The sequence below is a fragment of the Borostomias antarcticus genome, assembly GCF_949987555.1.
Source record: "Borostomias antarcticus genome assembly, chromosome: 9".
NCBI classification, from domain to species: Eukaryota; Metazoa; Chordata; class Actinopteri; order Stomiiformes; family Stomiidae; genus Borostomias; species Borostomias antarcticus.
In genome coordinates, this window is record NC_140242.1 from 8527400 (window position 1) to 8542858 (window position 15459).

The 15459-nt window shown below is 47.5% G+C and overlaps 2 protein-coding genes across 2 annotated transcripts in view; both read right to left on the reverse strand.

The window, feature by feature from the left end:
- Positions 1-967: 967 nt before the first annotated feature.
- Positions 968-10376, reverse strand: LOC311312816 (uncharacterized protein; the record flags this gene model as incomplete). The annotated part of the gene is made up of 5 exons (XM_084442823.1): positions 968-1082; positions 1499-1720; positions 6055-6142; positions 8746-8890; positions 9063-10376. The coding sequence occupies 5 exons, from the start codon at positions 10374-10376 to the stop codon at positions 968-970; spliced, it is 1884 nt and encodes a 627-aa protein (XP_084298949.1).
- Positions 10377-10469: 93 nt separating this feature from the next.
- The window catches only part of LOC311312817 (myosin-IIIa-like), a gene marked incomplete at both ends in the record, with an annotated part of 21601 nt that continues 16611 nt past the window's right edge, over positions 10470-15459 (reverse strand). Inside the window, 8 exons of the mRNA XM_084442824.1 lie at positions 10470-10672; positions 10783-10981; positions 11185-11296; positions 11541-11746; positions 11968-12045; positions 13817-13905; positions 15105-15234; positions 15352-15440. Coding sequence (XP_084298950.1) covers positions 10470-10672; positions 10783-10981; positions 11185-11296; positions 11541-11746; positions 11968-12045; positions 13817-13905; positions 15105-15234; positions 15352-15440 — 1106 coding nt within the window. The remainder of the gene's footprint in view (positions 10673-10782; positions 10982-11184; positions 11297-11540; positions 11747-11967; positions 12046-13816; positions 13906-15104; positions 15235-15351; positions 15441-15459) is intronic.

The following is a 15459-nucleotide window of genomic DNA, read 5'->3' on the forward strand; positions in this document are numbered from 1 at the left end:
TTACAGTAGGATTGTACCTATATTACATTGTACCTATACCATTTGTCTATATTTTAAAGTATTTATTTACATAAACCTTTTTTGAATTATCAGTATTATACATTGCAGTGCAAACGATGGTTACTCAATGACAAATTGAAGTTATCAAAGTTATTAAAATAGTGGAGGAGAAATATACCGGGCACACCAACAGATACTACAATATACAGTGACTACAATCATACCTAGAGAAACCCTCGTTATGGTAGACCATGTTTTCATGGTACAGTCTGTCTGCCGAGAGTTCACCAAGCACCTCGGTTCTAAAAAAAACTATTCTACTCGTTCTACTTTGACATTCAATTTGTCTCCAATTTCATTGAAACACTAACCTGTGGTGAGATTAAATGTAAAATTAATTTGAAGAGATCTGGGCATACAATTATATATATTCCAGAGTTAGCTCAATGTGTAGAAGAGATATTTACAGATGTGTGTTGAGTTATTTGTTGAGTTATTTACAGTTATCCGCCTTCATATAATTGTGGTCAGCATGACCATCTCATGACATGTTATGAACCTAGACTTCAGCTGACGACAGCTGGCACAAGGAGCTACGATAATCAGGTTGAAATAGTTGGGTTATGTTATCTGATCACTACAGTATGCTGTACCAGTCCAGACCTGGGTCGAAATACTGTTCAAAATCATGTCAAACCACTTATCTGTGCTTGATTGCTCTTGCCTAGCACAATGGAACCAATGGGCTCTTCCCAGAAAATGCGAAGCCCTGCCCTCCTGACACTCCCGGTGGATTCAAGCAAACGCCAAAGTAACAAAGGATTTAGAATTGGTATTTGGTCCCAGGTCAGGGATCAGTGGTCACATGACTGTCATGGCACGTGTGGGGACAGGCAGCGCCGTACGTGGCGCCTCGGGCGGCGGCGATTATCGTTCGGGTGGCCTGGGGAGGAAAGGTCTCCGGTCCTCAGTGCTGCTTGATAAGCCTTCGTCTCTGGGAGGTCTTCCTCAGCAAGCGCCTGTAGTCGTACGGGTTGTCCTCCGTCTGGCTCTCGGTGGAGGGCATTCTGGGAACAGAGCGCCTGTCAACACGGGTGGGGGGGGGAGATAAAGTGAGACCGAGCCGAGGAGGAAATGAACAGAGGATGAAAACGCAGAGAGAGAGAGAGAGAGAGAGAGAGAGAGAAGGACGAGTGTAGACAGATGAAGAGAAAGCGGACAAAAAAAGATGAAAGGATAAAAAGGAGGAATGGAGAGATATCCTGTGTTTGTTTACTTGCTGTAGCGGTCACATTCATCACTCATTGTTTTAACCGCGTTATACACTCAATGTTAGGTTTGTATTGAACAATTCCCGAAGGTATTGTGAAACGGTCATACGATATCTGTGTATGTTTATGTCATATTTACATGTGACAGGTATGCACCGTGAACACACACACATAGGCTACCGGTATCTAGTGCTTTTATGTAGCGTTTTTGTTGGAGTAAATTATACCTTTTCTCTTTGGCTGGTTTGGGGGCGTCGGGCTGTGAGACGGCCCTCTCTCTGGACTGCGTCTGCCGCTGCTCGGCGGACGGCCTTCTGTCCGAGGGGCGCCGGCGCCGGTCCGAGGGCGGCCCCCTCCTCTCGGGAGACGGTCGTCTAGAGGAGGCGCGTCTCTCACCGGCGGAGAGGCCCTGGTAGTACGGGTCATCCACGTCCAGGAGCTTGCCTTGACTGGGTCACAGACCCGGGGGGGTGGGGGGGGGGGCAGAGAGGGGAGGTCAGTCGTTTACCAGCGCCCCCGGCCTCTAAAGCTACTACAAGTGGAACTCCTCTATGGAACAATTCAGTACTTCCGTGTCTCGACTGTGCTTTTTGGTTCGCCGTCGGATGGGGTCACACAGGAATTTCCGACGGTAAGCCGAACCGCTCTCTCTCTGCGGCCGAAGCGACTAGCGTATCGGTTAGCCTACAAAACAGCCTCGCATTTCATAGCAGGCCGAGCGTGAATATAAACTCCCATCGGCCTATTATTCCCCGCCTGGGACGAGCCGGTGCTGTGTGCACAGCGTGACCTTGTGACCTTTTTTTCCTACAGGCGTGGCAGATATGGGCCCTCTTACGGCTGACGAATCACCGCCTCACTTACTCCTTTACTGACAAACGCCGATGGAGATTTTCCTCTCTGTGGGTTTTATATCTCCTCCGTTCCCAGGGCTTATTGGCCGAGTTATGTAATGGATGCCGGCGCACAGTTAATCTATGGCGCTCGCGCCCCGGTGCCTACGGGGTCTCAAACAGGATTCTGCCAGTATTATATCACTGAGTCGGACCAGCGAGGCCAAACGGGATCTATGGTATTGTGTTGACTCACAGTCTAGAGGGACTGGTTTCTGTGAGCTTAAACTAAAAAGAGTCGTTGCCCCCCACTGATGACCCTGGTGTATTTCTCTTTTTTCTTCTTCTCTGTGCCCATCTTTCCTCTGGTTTCGTGACCGGTCTCACTTTGGTTTCTCTCGCTCCTTCCTCTCCCAATTGATTACGGTGCTGCGTCTCCTCATTGACTGACTGAGTCCGTCTTTGTCAGTTTCTCCAGTCGATCTGAAGGTAAAGCGGATTCCGACGGTATCTCCTTTCTCTATACCTCTCCTTTCTCTATACCTCTCGCCTCTCTATCTCCCCTCTTACAACTCTCTCTCCCTCTCTCTCATTCTCTCCCTCTCTCATTCTCTCCCTCTCTCTCCCTCTATCTCTCTCTCTCTCCCTCTCTCTCTCTCTCCCTCTCTCTCTCTCCCTCTATCTCTCTCTCTCTCTCTCTCTCTCTATCCCTCTATCTCTCTCTCTCTCTCTCTCTCTCTCTCTCTCTATCCCTCTATCTCTCTCTCCCCTGCCTCATTCTCTCTGCTGTCAGCCGGAGCAGAAGCTGCCATCTTTCCCCTGACCTTCTTGGCCTTAATGATGCATGTAAACCGCTCCTGTCCTTTATTTATCTGCTAACAAATTATTCCCCTTGATGGTTGGAGCCTCGTCTTGTCAGTGGCTCACAGTGTGTGTGTGTGTGTGTGTGTGTGTGTGTACCTGCACACTGCAGTGATGAAGCACCAGGCCCCCCTCCCTCGTTCATCCAAACCTATCCGTCTACCTGCCTGCCTCTGTGAGGACCGCCATCACCACCTCTCTCTGGGTGGGAGGCTCGCCTTGTTGTCTGCACCACACACACCCAGACACACGCACACACACACTCACTCACACACACACGCACACGCACGCACGCACGCACGCACGCATGCACACACACACTAACATACGCCCCGTGACACCACACCACACACCACGCACACTCCAACCACACAAACGGACACATGTGCAAACACATTATATTGAAGTCCCGCACCAGATCGGAATCATCAGTCAATAACCAATGGTAATTTGACTACATTACATTTCACTCTGTCCATGTCAGAGTCCCATTTTATTCAGTAAACCCATCCGAGAGGAAGTAAAGGATGAGGCTAATTAATCCCGTTGTAAATGGGCAAAGCTACACGCTGTTAAGTTTGAACCCACACACTGTCCCTACGCTGGCAGCGTGCCACGGCCGTTTGTTAAAGCGAGCGGGCAGCAGATCTAGCCTCTCCGAACCCGAGCCAGTGTGACAGTGAAGGCAGAGTGAAATACCAGGATATCAACTCACACTTTATTCCTCGGACGCCGTATGTCTTCCTGGACGGACCTCTGAGGAGAGAGGAAAAAACAACAACGTAAAGATGGATCCCTGTCGATCAACGCTGCACGCCATCATCCAGCTACAGCGCTGCGATTGGTTCCCCGATGTGTGCCGGTTATTGATTTCGCTGGGCTGGTGTAATCAATCGACCGATCAATCTGCTCAGTGACTAATAATCGGGAGATGGGATCAACTGAGGCGGTCTCGGAAGACAAGTGGACCCCGGAGTCCGCTATGAACGTTGCTAGGGTACGCTGAAGATATTAGGCAAATGTTTGGACCATACACAGAAACACACAATGATGCTCCAAGTTTAATGTAGTCTTTTTTTTACTTTTTTCAAACTTGGCAAAATTGCAGTTCAGGAAAACTTTAAAGCGAAGGAATTTCTCTTGAGGAAAACTCGACTTGAAAAAATAAACTGAAGATGGTTGAGGGCGTTAAGGGTCTTTAATGTCTGTCCAAATCGCTCCTTGTTCACATCAATAATGTATCATGAATGTCCCTTGCTAGGAGTGGAAAATTACAGCGTCTGAACTCTGGACAACAGTGGTTAGCAGTGTTGAGCTATCGACCAGGAGACTCACATGAATCAGGTTGTAGTAGGTGGAGTCCTCTGGGGTGTTCAGCGTCTTTGGTGATTGGCTTCGGCGAGGAATCCGCTTTACCTTCAGATCGACTGGAGAAACTGACAAAGACGGACTCAGTCAGTTTATGTGTTTGAATTGTTCAGGACCCAAAAGTCAACAATGGACTGCACTTACATAGCGCTTATCCAAAGTGCTTTACAATGGGCTCTCATTCACCCATTCACACACCAAGGGCAGCCAGCTACAATGCAAGGTGCTAGCCTTCTCACTGGGGTTCAGTGTCTTGCCCAAGGACACTTCGACATGTTATCAGGAATTGAACCGCCGACCCTGCGATCACTGGACGACCTGCTCTACCTCCTGAGCCACAGTCTCCCCTGGGGAATAGCCTGTGACAATAACTGTGAAAACTGCCTTTCCAATACATCTAGAAAATGGCTGCAAATAATGGTATCAAGCGGTGCTTCAGAGAAAAGAGCACAATCACGCCCCTGCAGGGAAACCCCAGTTCTTCCCTACAGGGTCTCTGTAGCACTCAACTGGTGGATTCAGACTCAGTACCAACAAGGCCTCTCACAGCAAGACTGCAAGGAAATAGTACTTAGTTGTGAAGGGAATTAAGGTAACTCAACTTGATTTATCTTAAAGGTTTGCTATTCTTGCACTTTGCCTTTAGCACTAGATTATGCTCATAGTCACTTGTTTTAGAAAGGAGATGCACTTGTGAGTTAGAAGTACATTGGCTTTTCCTACTTTAAATGCAATTATTGTAAGTTGCTTTGGATAAAAGCGTCAGGTAAATGATTGTAATGTAATATAATATTAATGAACCACATGCTGTAGGATGAAATGTTATGTATATTTACGTGAATGACGTTTTGCGTTTGAGAGTTTGCAAATATTTCTAAAAGCTATGGTTTTTAACAGAAAAATACAGTATTCAGCAAAGTGAACATTACATAACTCCTGTGATTGACTTTACTGGAGAGTGAGAGTAGTAGTATACTGTACAGTTAAAGGCAGGGTGGGCCACTGGGGAAGCTATCGAGTGTGTACAGACTGATTTCCTGACCCCTACTGGCCTTATTGAGCTGCTCTCCAAACAGACTTTAACCCCAGGGCCAGCCATGGTTTGAGCTGCCCTCCAAACACACTTTAAAGGGGAACAATGGCCATAAGTTAAAAATAGATATTATTCTGGAGGCTATATAACATGATGGAAGAAATACTGCAACCTGCTCACGCGCTCACAGATTGTTGGGACACGCCGGGAAACCTGTAGGTGGCCGTGTCATCAAAGTAAACAGCTCCTGACTCCCAATGGTGAAATGAATGGAGTATCGAATTTCAACTACATTTGCAATTTAAATAAACATGCTGTCACTTTATAAAACTATTCTATGATAACAATACAGGGAAACTGTGTCATACCTTTCTGACTTCTTTTGTCTTCTAGTAATTTTATTAAGTAATAAAGTAAATAAGTTTATGCAAGTGCTGCCCAACGGAACTCCGTGAAAATCCATGAAATCCATGACAGGATTTCAGCGCATGTCAAGTCAGTTATCCTGCTCTTCTATATGGCTGTATATCACCACCAAAATCATCTTCATCACTACTACTACTACTTCTACCGCCATGACTGTCAATAAAGGTCTTGTATCTATTGAATTACCGCTTGCTAACTAGCTAGCTAGCTAACATTACCTGCTGTAATTCTCCCCCTGACAGACAAGAGCAGGATAACTGACTTGACCTGCGCTGAAATCCCGTCATGGATCCCTCCGCTCCAGTGGACTTCAGAGTTCCGTTGGGCAGCACTGGCATAAACTATAATTACTGGAAGACAAAAGAAGTCAAAAGGTATGACACAGTTTCCCTGTATTTGTAGTGTCTGTCCATGGGCGGGGGTGTCTGTTACTGTACTGTACTGTCAATGTCTATGTAATGTCCACCTACGATGTCTATGTAAAATGTTGTTCATTGTTAAATGTATTGTGCTGCAGTTCTGTGAAAATGAATTTCCCCTTGAGGGACAATAAAGTCTAATCTAATCTAATCTATTGTTATCATAGAATAGCTTCATTAAGTGACAGCATGTTTATTTAAATTGCAAATGTAGTTGAAATTCGATACTCCATTCATTTCACCATTGGGAGTCAGGAGCTGTTTACTTTGATGACACGGCCACCTACAGGTTTCCCAGCGTGTCCGAACAATCTGTGAGCGCGTGAGCAGGTTGCAGTATTTCTTCCATCATGTTATATAGCCTCCAGAATAATATCTATTTTTAACTAATGCCCCTTTAAGCCCGGGGCAACCATGGTTTGAAGACCTTCTTCTGCTTGCATCACACTGTTCTACAGTGGAGACCTGCATTTCTCAATTCTCAGTCTTGTATTGAGTGTGCTTGCGTGTGTGCTTGCGTGTGTGCTTGCGTGCGTGTGTGCTTGCGTGTGTGCTTGCGTGTGTGCCCGCGTGTGTGCTTGCGTTCGTGCCGGCGGGCGTGCCTGCGTTCGTGCGTGAATGCCTTCGCTGGTGTGAAAGCATGTGTGTTTCGCCTGCATGCACGTGAAAGAGTGGATTTTAGGATAAAGGTTGTCTTCACGCATTGAATACATTGAGTACCATATTCAATACTGTACGCTGCAATCCATCATATTTATCACACCTGATCCTACCGAGTCACCTTGATGGGGGGGGGGGGGTATCTTATCTGGATTATTAATCAATTCAATCTGCATTACAATGACCTTTGAGCCTGTTATTCTTACTCAACCATTGTGAAGATATAGACCTCTGCAAAACAGCCGGTCTCTATGGAAGCCGGTTGGCAGAGGGGCAGAAAGTGTTGAATAATTGAACATGTCTATTTAAGGTCATCCGTAATTCTCTTTGGCCAATTTGAAAGCACATTTGTTGTGATCATAAGAACACTTTCTCATGAAACACGATTAACATTCCATGACCTTTTCCTTGATGAGCAATGTGACTGGCGTGGCATTCCAAGGACCATCTGAGTTTCACTTCGCATGTAACAAATTGTGATTATAATGACCTATTGCGTCACAGGAATTAATGACAGCTGACGACCGTGACCAATCAAAGGGGGAATTATTGAGGTTCTGTAAAATTGTTTTGCTGTATTAGCCTGTCTAGTAATAACACCAGAAATTAAAATTAATTTCACCTTCCCTCAGGCAACATGTGGCATACACGCCTGGGTCCGGGATGCCGTTTCCTGGAAACTGTGTGTGTGTGTGAGTGTGTGTGTGTGTGTGTGTGTGCGCACACGTATGCATTATGTTTTAAATATACAAATATATTGTGCCTCAAAAAGGCACACGGACCAAATAAATCTCTGCTCACATCTGTCACTGGCCGATATCCAGTGGGTGCAAAGTCCTCATGACACTAACCAAGGCAAACTAATCGTGGGCGGCATAATAATTATATTCCCCCCTGGACACCTGGTAAACGTATGAAGATTATACAATTTCAGCTGCCAGCTAAATTTGGCAGAGAGCACTGAATTTTCACTCTGCAGCCTCCCGCGCCTGCCATCCCAAAAGCAATTATACGTATCGCCGGTGGAAATCAAACGAACAATAGAACTGCACAGCAGGGGGGAATTTTTCCGATGACATGTAGAGAAGCGGTTTCCCGTTCGGGCACTTGACACGGGCAGGTTTCAGAGATACAATCGACCCCGCCGGGAGAGAAAAGCAAGTTGTCTGATGATAAAATCATCAGCTACGGCAGGTTGAGACACAGTTGAAGCCGGACTCTTCTTTGTGTCGTTTGACAGGACAGGTGGTGGGGTAGCCTGAGGATGAGCTGGGGGGGTGGGGGGGGTGGAGTTCACAAAAAAGGACGCCACTATCGTGATACGAGCAAGGTGTCGTACCTCTGGTGAAGTAAAGAAATAAAGAATATGAAATCCACATAATCACCATCACTGTGCCATGGTTGCTCGATGTAGTAGCTTTGGGTACGATAAAACGAACCTTGAACCTAGTTTGAGTGTTTGCATTAGGAGAGCGCAGCCTCTTGACCTTCCGTCACTATACTGACCTGCCTGTAAATCGTGTATTGACCTCTAAATGTAAATGGTAAATGGACTGCACTTATATAGCGCTTTTCCACCTTAGCGGCACTCAAAGCGCTTTACAATGGCCTCTCATTCACCCATTCACACACCAATGGCGGTATCTGCCATGCAAGGTGCTAACCTGCTCATTGGGAGCAATTTGGGGTTAGGTGTCTTGCTCAAGGACACTTCGACATGTGGACAGTCGGAGCTGGGATTTGAACCACCGACCCTTCGATCACTGAACGACCCGCTCTACCAACTGAGCTACAGCCGCACCCCTCTACGCCCTGGACATCATGTACCTTAAGCCCACTCTATTCCATTTCAAATGCAGCGGGAGTTAGCTGACCTGACTGCTGTCGTTTAGCAGGATAGCCATTGGCTGTGTTTCCCTTCTCAAACAAGCCGTTGCTGTTGGGGTTGGACCGGTGAGCCCGGATGATCTCATTCAACTTCTTTTGGATACTCAGACAGTCTTGGGAAACCCGAGCGATCTGTAACCAAAAGTGACCGAAATGTTTGTAAGGGACCGATGCCGTGTCAAATCACAACATTTCCCAACACCATACGTACACAACATAACATCTCTGAAAATACTGTGATTAACAAAAAAGGGTTTCTAGCAAAAAAGGGTTTCTAGCAAAAGAGGGTTTCTAGCAGTTTTACCTCTTTGGAGAAACCCTCAAGCTCCTCCGCCTCTCTCTGAGCACTGGCCTTGAGGTTCTTCCTGTCTTTCTGACCTCTGAACTGGCTCTGGATCTTCACCGCTGCCTGCGCCTCCTCCTCCTCCTCCTCCTCCTCCTCTTCCTCAAACTGGTCCTCCTCCGTCTGACATTTGCTCTCCTCTTCGCGATCCGGCTGAACATCGGCCATCTCTAGGACCTCTTCTTCTTCCTCCTCTTCTTCCGTCTTCCCGGCTCCTTCCTGCTCCGACCTCAGCTGTTTCCTGTCCCTGTGGCCTCGGAAGTTGCTCTGGAGGACGGTCGCCGCCTTCTCCTCGTCCGCCTCCCCGTCGTCGGACGCCTCTTGTCGGGCTCCCGTTCTTGGCTCCTCCTCCTCCTCCGGAACGGCCGCCGGCCCCTCGCTCAGCGTCTCCCCGGCGTCCCCCTCCTTGTCCTTCCTCCTGGGGATCTTCCCTTCGTCCTGGAGCTTCCTGCGCTCTTTGTGTCCGCGGAAGTTGCTCTGGAGAACCACAGCCGCCTTGGCCTCGCCCTCCTCCCCTTCCCCCGCCTCCATTCCTCCGCTCGCGGAATCTTCTAGAGCCTCTTCCCCTTTCCTCGTCCCTTCCTCTTCTGACGGCTTGGCCGCGGGCCGCTCTCCGTCTCCGGCAGGGCTCTTGCCGTCCTCCTCCAGCTTCTTCCTCTCTCTGTGACCCCGGTAGTTGCTCTGTAGAACCGTGGCGGCCTTGGCCTCCTGCTCGGGGTTGACCTCTGCCTCCTCGGCCGACGCTTCTCCTCCTGCCCCACGTCCCCCCCCTCTCGCCTCCTCCTCCTCCCACTCCCGCCCGTTCTCATCGGCATCTCCGCCGGCTTCCGTATGTTCCCCGCCGCGACCGCCCCCCCGCGGCGCCGCTTGGGTCTTCTCTTCCTCCTTCCCTTCCTCTCGCGGAGTTCCGGCCGTTTCCTCCTCTTCCTCCTCCTCCTCCATGATGGCGGGCTGCTGTTCGACGACGTCTCGCTCGGCGGGCGCGGCCCCATTCGGCGCCGCGGGCTCGTCTGAGGTCTGGAGGCGCTCCTTGTATTTCTTCCTCTCCTTGTGACCCCGGTAGCTGCTCTGGAGGACCACGGCGGCTTTGGCTTCGTCCTCCTCACCCTCCCCTCCCTGCACCGTGCCCGGAGCGGAGGGGCCCTCCTCCTGGAGAGCGCTCGGCTCTGGAGGAGGAGGAGCCGGGGCCTCCTGGGCTTCCGCTACCGGGCCCTTCGTGGCCTCCCTGAGGAGAAATAAACATGTTTTTGCTGATTTGAATGGTATCAAGCCCATGAGTATCCCAATCTTGTTCAACCATCCAAGTCTGTCTTGAGAATGAGACCCTGTGTCTCAGTGAGATTACCTACAAGGTTAATAAAAAACATATTAAAAAATGGCTATCGACTGGTCATACTTTTTCCTTTTGAAGCTCTTCCTCTCTTTCTTTCCCCGGTAATGCGCCTGGATTTTGGCCGCCGCCTGGTTCTTCTCATCAACCAGCTGCTGGTAGATCTTCCTTGCGAGGTAACCCCTGCAAACTAACAAGCAGGGCCGTGCAGAATGTAAGTTGAAGAGCGACGTGCACAGTGCTGTTGGCGCAAAGAATTCCGCGCAGCAAAATGGCCGCCTTATGTTCCCCAAGGGATGAATAGGATTGAGTAAGTAAGTAAAATGGCCGCCACGTCAGCGTGTTCCTTACCAGCCTGGAAGTGCGTAATGGAGGCCTCAACCTGGACTCTGCTCTTATCCTCAGTGCTCTGCTGCCTGGCCTCCAGGATGCGGCGGTAGCGCTTGACCCCCAGCCAGCCCCGGACGCAGGCTTGGACCAGGACCACGCGGTCGGTGGCGTGTTGCACCATCAGGTTGAGGTGCTCCACGTGGTAGTACTTCAGAAACACCTGTAGGAGTTGGACAAAGACACGGATCAGAGTGAAAACAAAAACGCCTTCCTAATCGTCTGTGACACAACCGTGCACTCACAATGTGGCTAGATACGTGGCGTTGTTCATTTCACAATCACACAGTGCTTTAACTATGATTATAGCTGATTCTTCAGAAGCAAAGTAACTGGCGATGGCACCGAAATTGAAGGGTCCCGTACTTTAGTTTTGCCCATGGCCCAGTTGTCGAGCTGGGCCTTCTCCAAGATGGCCGCACATGTCTCTGGGCTGACAGCGGGCTCCTCGTGTCCACAGAAAGATAGAATGTAGTACCTGAAAAAGTCAATGTTCCTCAGTGGATATTGACACAACACACTAAGATCACTAAGATGAGATCACTTTAATTTACTGAGAGCAAAATAAATCAAATGCATGGATTTTTCTTTCATCGACTAAAATTCCTACACACACACACACACACACACACGTGCAGACACATACACACACACCACGCGCACACACGCACACTAAACCGCCACTCCCGTTCCCTGTGTTTTCCCATAAACCCCCAGCGAACCTCTTGATGAAGCTGGCAAAGAGGATGCGGTGGGAGTAGCCCTGCCTGCGGATCCTGGCCGTCTCCAGGACGCCCGTGTAGCGCAGCTGCACCAGGACCTTCTCCCGGTCAAACTTGTTGGCGTGCCGGTCGTTGTTGGGTTTGATGCAGCGTACAAAGTGGGGTTGTCCTGCCACCATTTTAGACAGCAGGTCCATAAGAGAGTACTGGAGAGCAGGAGGACCGGGTGAAGAACGCATTTGCCGAAAATACCTTCCTCAATCAAAGTTACCGAGTCTCTTGCTCAGTGGAACACATTAAAATGCCTCTATGTGAAAATAATACGCCAGCTAATCAACACTGATAAAAAAAAAAAAAAGTGTTTCTGAAAGTGATTTTGGGGCGCCATTTTTCTGTGTGATTGAGGGAGACCATGCTAGAGTCTTACTCTGAAGTAGGAGGCCACCGTGTGTGTCCTCATGTTGGTGGTCTCTCGAGGGTGGTGGGCGCTCTCTCCCGGGTCTCCCTGGTCCAACCACAACACACAGCTCGTTAGCTTGATACAGAACACTCAAATGGAACCCTACTGTACTCTTGCTATAGGATTTCCTGGTTATGGTTTTTATGGGTTGTTTAGTGAGTTCGATGTAATGTGGTTGGTGGAACGTTACTGTACATGTCAGTTAGAGTAAAACACTGTTACAAAGGATCATAGAGAATTACTTTTAGGTATAATATAGAATCATATATATATTTATTAATTAATCTTTATCTAGTAGGGGAAGAATACCACGTGATAGATGGTTGAATGCAGGCTCAACAATCACTGACGTTTTGACAGATAACCTTGCGACTGCTCACTGAATACATTTTAAAAAACGCATAAAGAAAAAAAAAGTTCTCATTTGCAGAGTAATACAACTGAAGCAAATTAGAAATGCAAATATATGCTAATCATGGACACAGTCTAATATTAATCCTCTGAGACACTGTATATGTAAGAAACATTTGGCAGCATTTTAACAAGCGTTAGTCATAATGTTCACTACAAAGCAACAGCTCTAACAAAACACATAAACCATCAGTCTGATAATGTTTCCAGGCGGTCACTTTCAAAGGAAAACCCTTTGATGTGCTTTCTCAGGCCAAATTATAAAACATGCAGAAAAATGGAAACACATTCATGTGCTCATCAAAGCCAATTCATTGTGTACTGGAGCTTCTATCAATTGCTCTGAAGTGTACAAATTGCCTTTAGCCTAAACCTTGACGGAGCTGAGTCTTGAAAAGACCCACATCAGGGCTGCTCCTAGTTTGTTGCATACAGTTTAATCTGCAGTTAAATCGACTTAATCCTCTGATGCATGAAGGGCACTTCCTCAAAACGCCCCAGTACTAGGAGGTAGGATACCATAAACATAAATAACCTCATTAAAAGCAGATAAATGGGGAAAGATCCAGACTGCAGCCATAAACACATGAAAGCACCATCCTTTAAAATTTCATCACACTGTCCCTTCGCTCTGAGGGCCAGATGCAAATGAAGCGGACTACAACACACACACACACACACACGCACGCATGCACACACGCACACACACACACACACACACACACACACACACACACACACACACACACACGCATACGCACACACACACACACACACACACACACACACACACACACACACACACACACACACACACACACACACACACACACAACACAGCCAGCCTGACTCATCTATTAGCAGCAGAACACAAACAGCAGTGGGGCTAGTTGAGGGCAGCAGTGGGGCTAGTTGAGGTCAGCAGTGGGGCTAGTTGAGGTCAGCAGTGGGGCTAGTTGAGGTCAGAAGGAGCCATATTTAGATCTACTCTAGGGTCTTTGTCATTACCTCACTGACTGACATAGAAATTAATAACGTGAGCACTCCCATCTTTACATGGAGAAATTAAGACAGACATGCAGAGAGAGAGAGAGAGAGAGAGACAGAGAGAGAGAGAGAGAGAGAGAGAGAGAGAGACAGAGAGAGAGAGAGAGAGAGAGAGAGAGAGAGAGAGTGAGTAAGCAATGATACTTCTTCTGAGAAACAACAGAAAACTAATGTAAATATTTAAATGAAGTTTTTAAGTATATAAGGTTTTTTAGTTTGAAGACTAAAAGTATATGAGTCACAAAACACATGGCGGTCTCTGGATGGAACACCAATAAAGACAATAAGACAGAACAAAAACTTTGGAAATAATTCCAAAGTCAAAATGGCCGAATGTTCAGTATTGCCAGCGCAGCACCTTGGTGAGGTTGAGGGAGCGCTGAGGGGTGCGCGTTGAGGGGGTGCGCACGGCGTCCATGCCTTTGCTCTTGGAGTGAGCCAAGTTTCCTGGAAGACAGAAAGAGAGAAAGAGAGAGAAAACAGATGTGATAAGATTGTACTGACCGTGACAGTTAACCTTTTTCCAAGTGAAGTTAGTTTTGTTGCATGTGATTCTCATCAACTGTGTGTTAATAACACTTCGTTGTGCCAAACCCATTGAAGCCAAAAGCTCACGGTGATCCCATGGGTGCAGTTAAAACTGTGAACAAACGATATACTAAATCATTTTGGAGAAGACAGTACTCATGGTTATAGGAGTCCCTAGCATAGCCTACTGTAAATCACAAACTGATCAATTAGTGGTTGCTCTGCTCTCTCAAGCCAACACGTTGCTTTGAGTTGCGCTGCCCAACTGTACACTCCGTAAAGACAAACAACAAGCCATACTCATCATAATCATATTAGTTCAAAACAAGGTTATTCAGAAGATTATTGTTAATCATGTAGCACCCCCCTAAAGCAGCCCAAGCAGATCAACAACCGTTGAATGAACGGCAGCGAAGGCGCTCTCATGTTAGTGTGCCAGTCCACCGTCACAGGGCAGAGGAAGAGAACTAAGCCGTTGTCATTCTCACAAGGAGTGCTTTATTACGTCGGCTTTCATGAGGTCTGTAGAGATGACAGCACCGAGGGCCAGGGGGAGAGTCATGGCTCCATAAAAAGGCTCTGGGGGCACGTTAAAAGAGTGATTAGGTGATCGCAGCACAGGGTGATTCCATTTTAGTGCAGCTACAGTACGTCCACGATGACGGGTACTCACGCTGTAAGGGCCAGGTTTTCACTAGGAATGTCTGGCCTCCTATAACCGCCGGTCGCACTGGAAAGAGTCACAGCGGACCAGTTTGTCTGGGTTCTTATGGGTTCTCTATACAGAAGCACTGTTCTCCGACGGCATAATACAGTATAAACAACAGTGTTTGTGATGAGCTAATGAAGATCGGTTGTTGGTTCAATGATTCACCAAAAACTCTCTTCTATGATATTATCATTAGCGCATTTATGAGATTGGTTGGTCTGATCCTAGCTAACAAAGATGATGATGTCAGATCATGGGTAATTACCTGTCTTAGTGATTACCTGTCTTAGTGATTACCTGTCTTAGTGATTACCTGTCTTAGTGATTAACTGTCTTGGTGATTACCTGTCTTAGTGATTACCTGTCTTGGTGATTACCTGTCTTGGTGATTACCTGTCTTGGTGATTACCTGTCTTGGTGAGGGGATGGGTGACCAGCTTGCGTATCAGCTCATTCTCTGAAGACCTGAGCAGGAGAACTATGTCCGCTGGTAGTGTGTCTTTGTTCTTTGCCAGGAAGCCTTCAGCATTGTAAATCACCTGACAGTGTACAAGATATATACAGTAAGCATAGCTGTAGGAAAATGAATATTGTATGCATCGTACAATATATCACACTAAGAGCTTAGTTTGACAGGACAAATACAGCATAAATACCTTTCCAGCATAGTGGTGGATACCAAAGCCAAGATCGACCCTCTTTGGTCTCCAGAAGTTTTTGGACTTGAGGTTGTCTTCAAACTTTTCTACAAAAAACAAACCAGA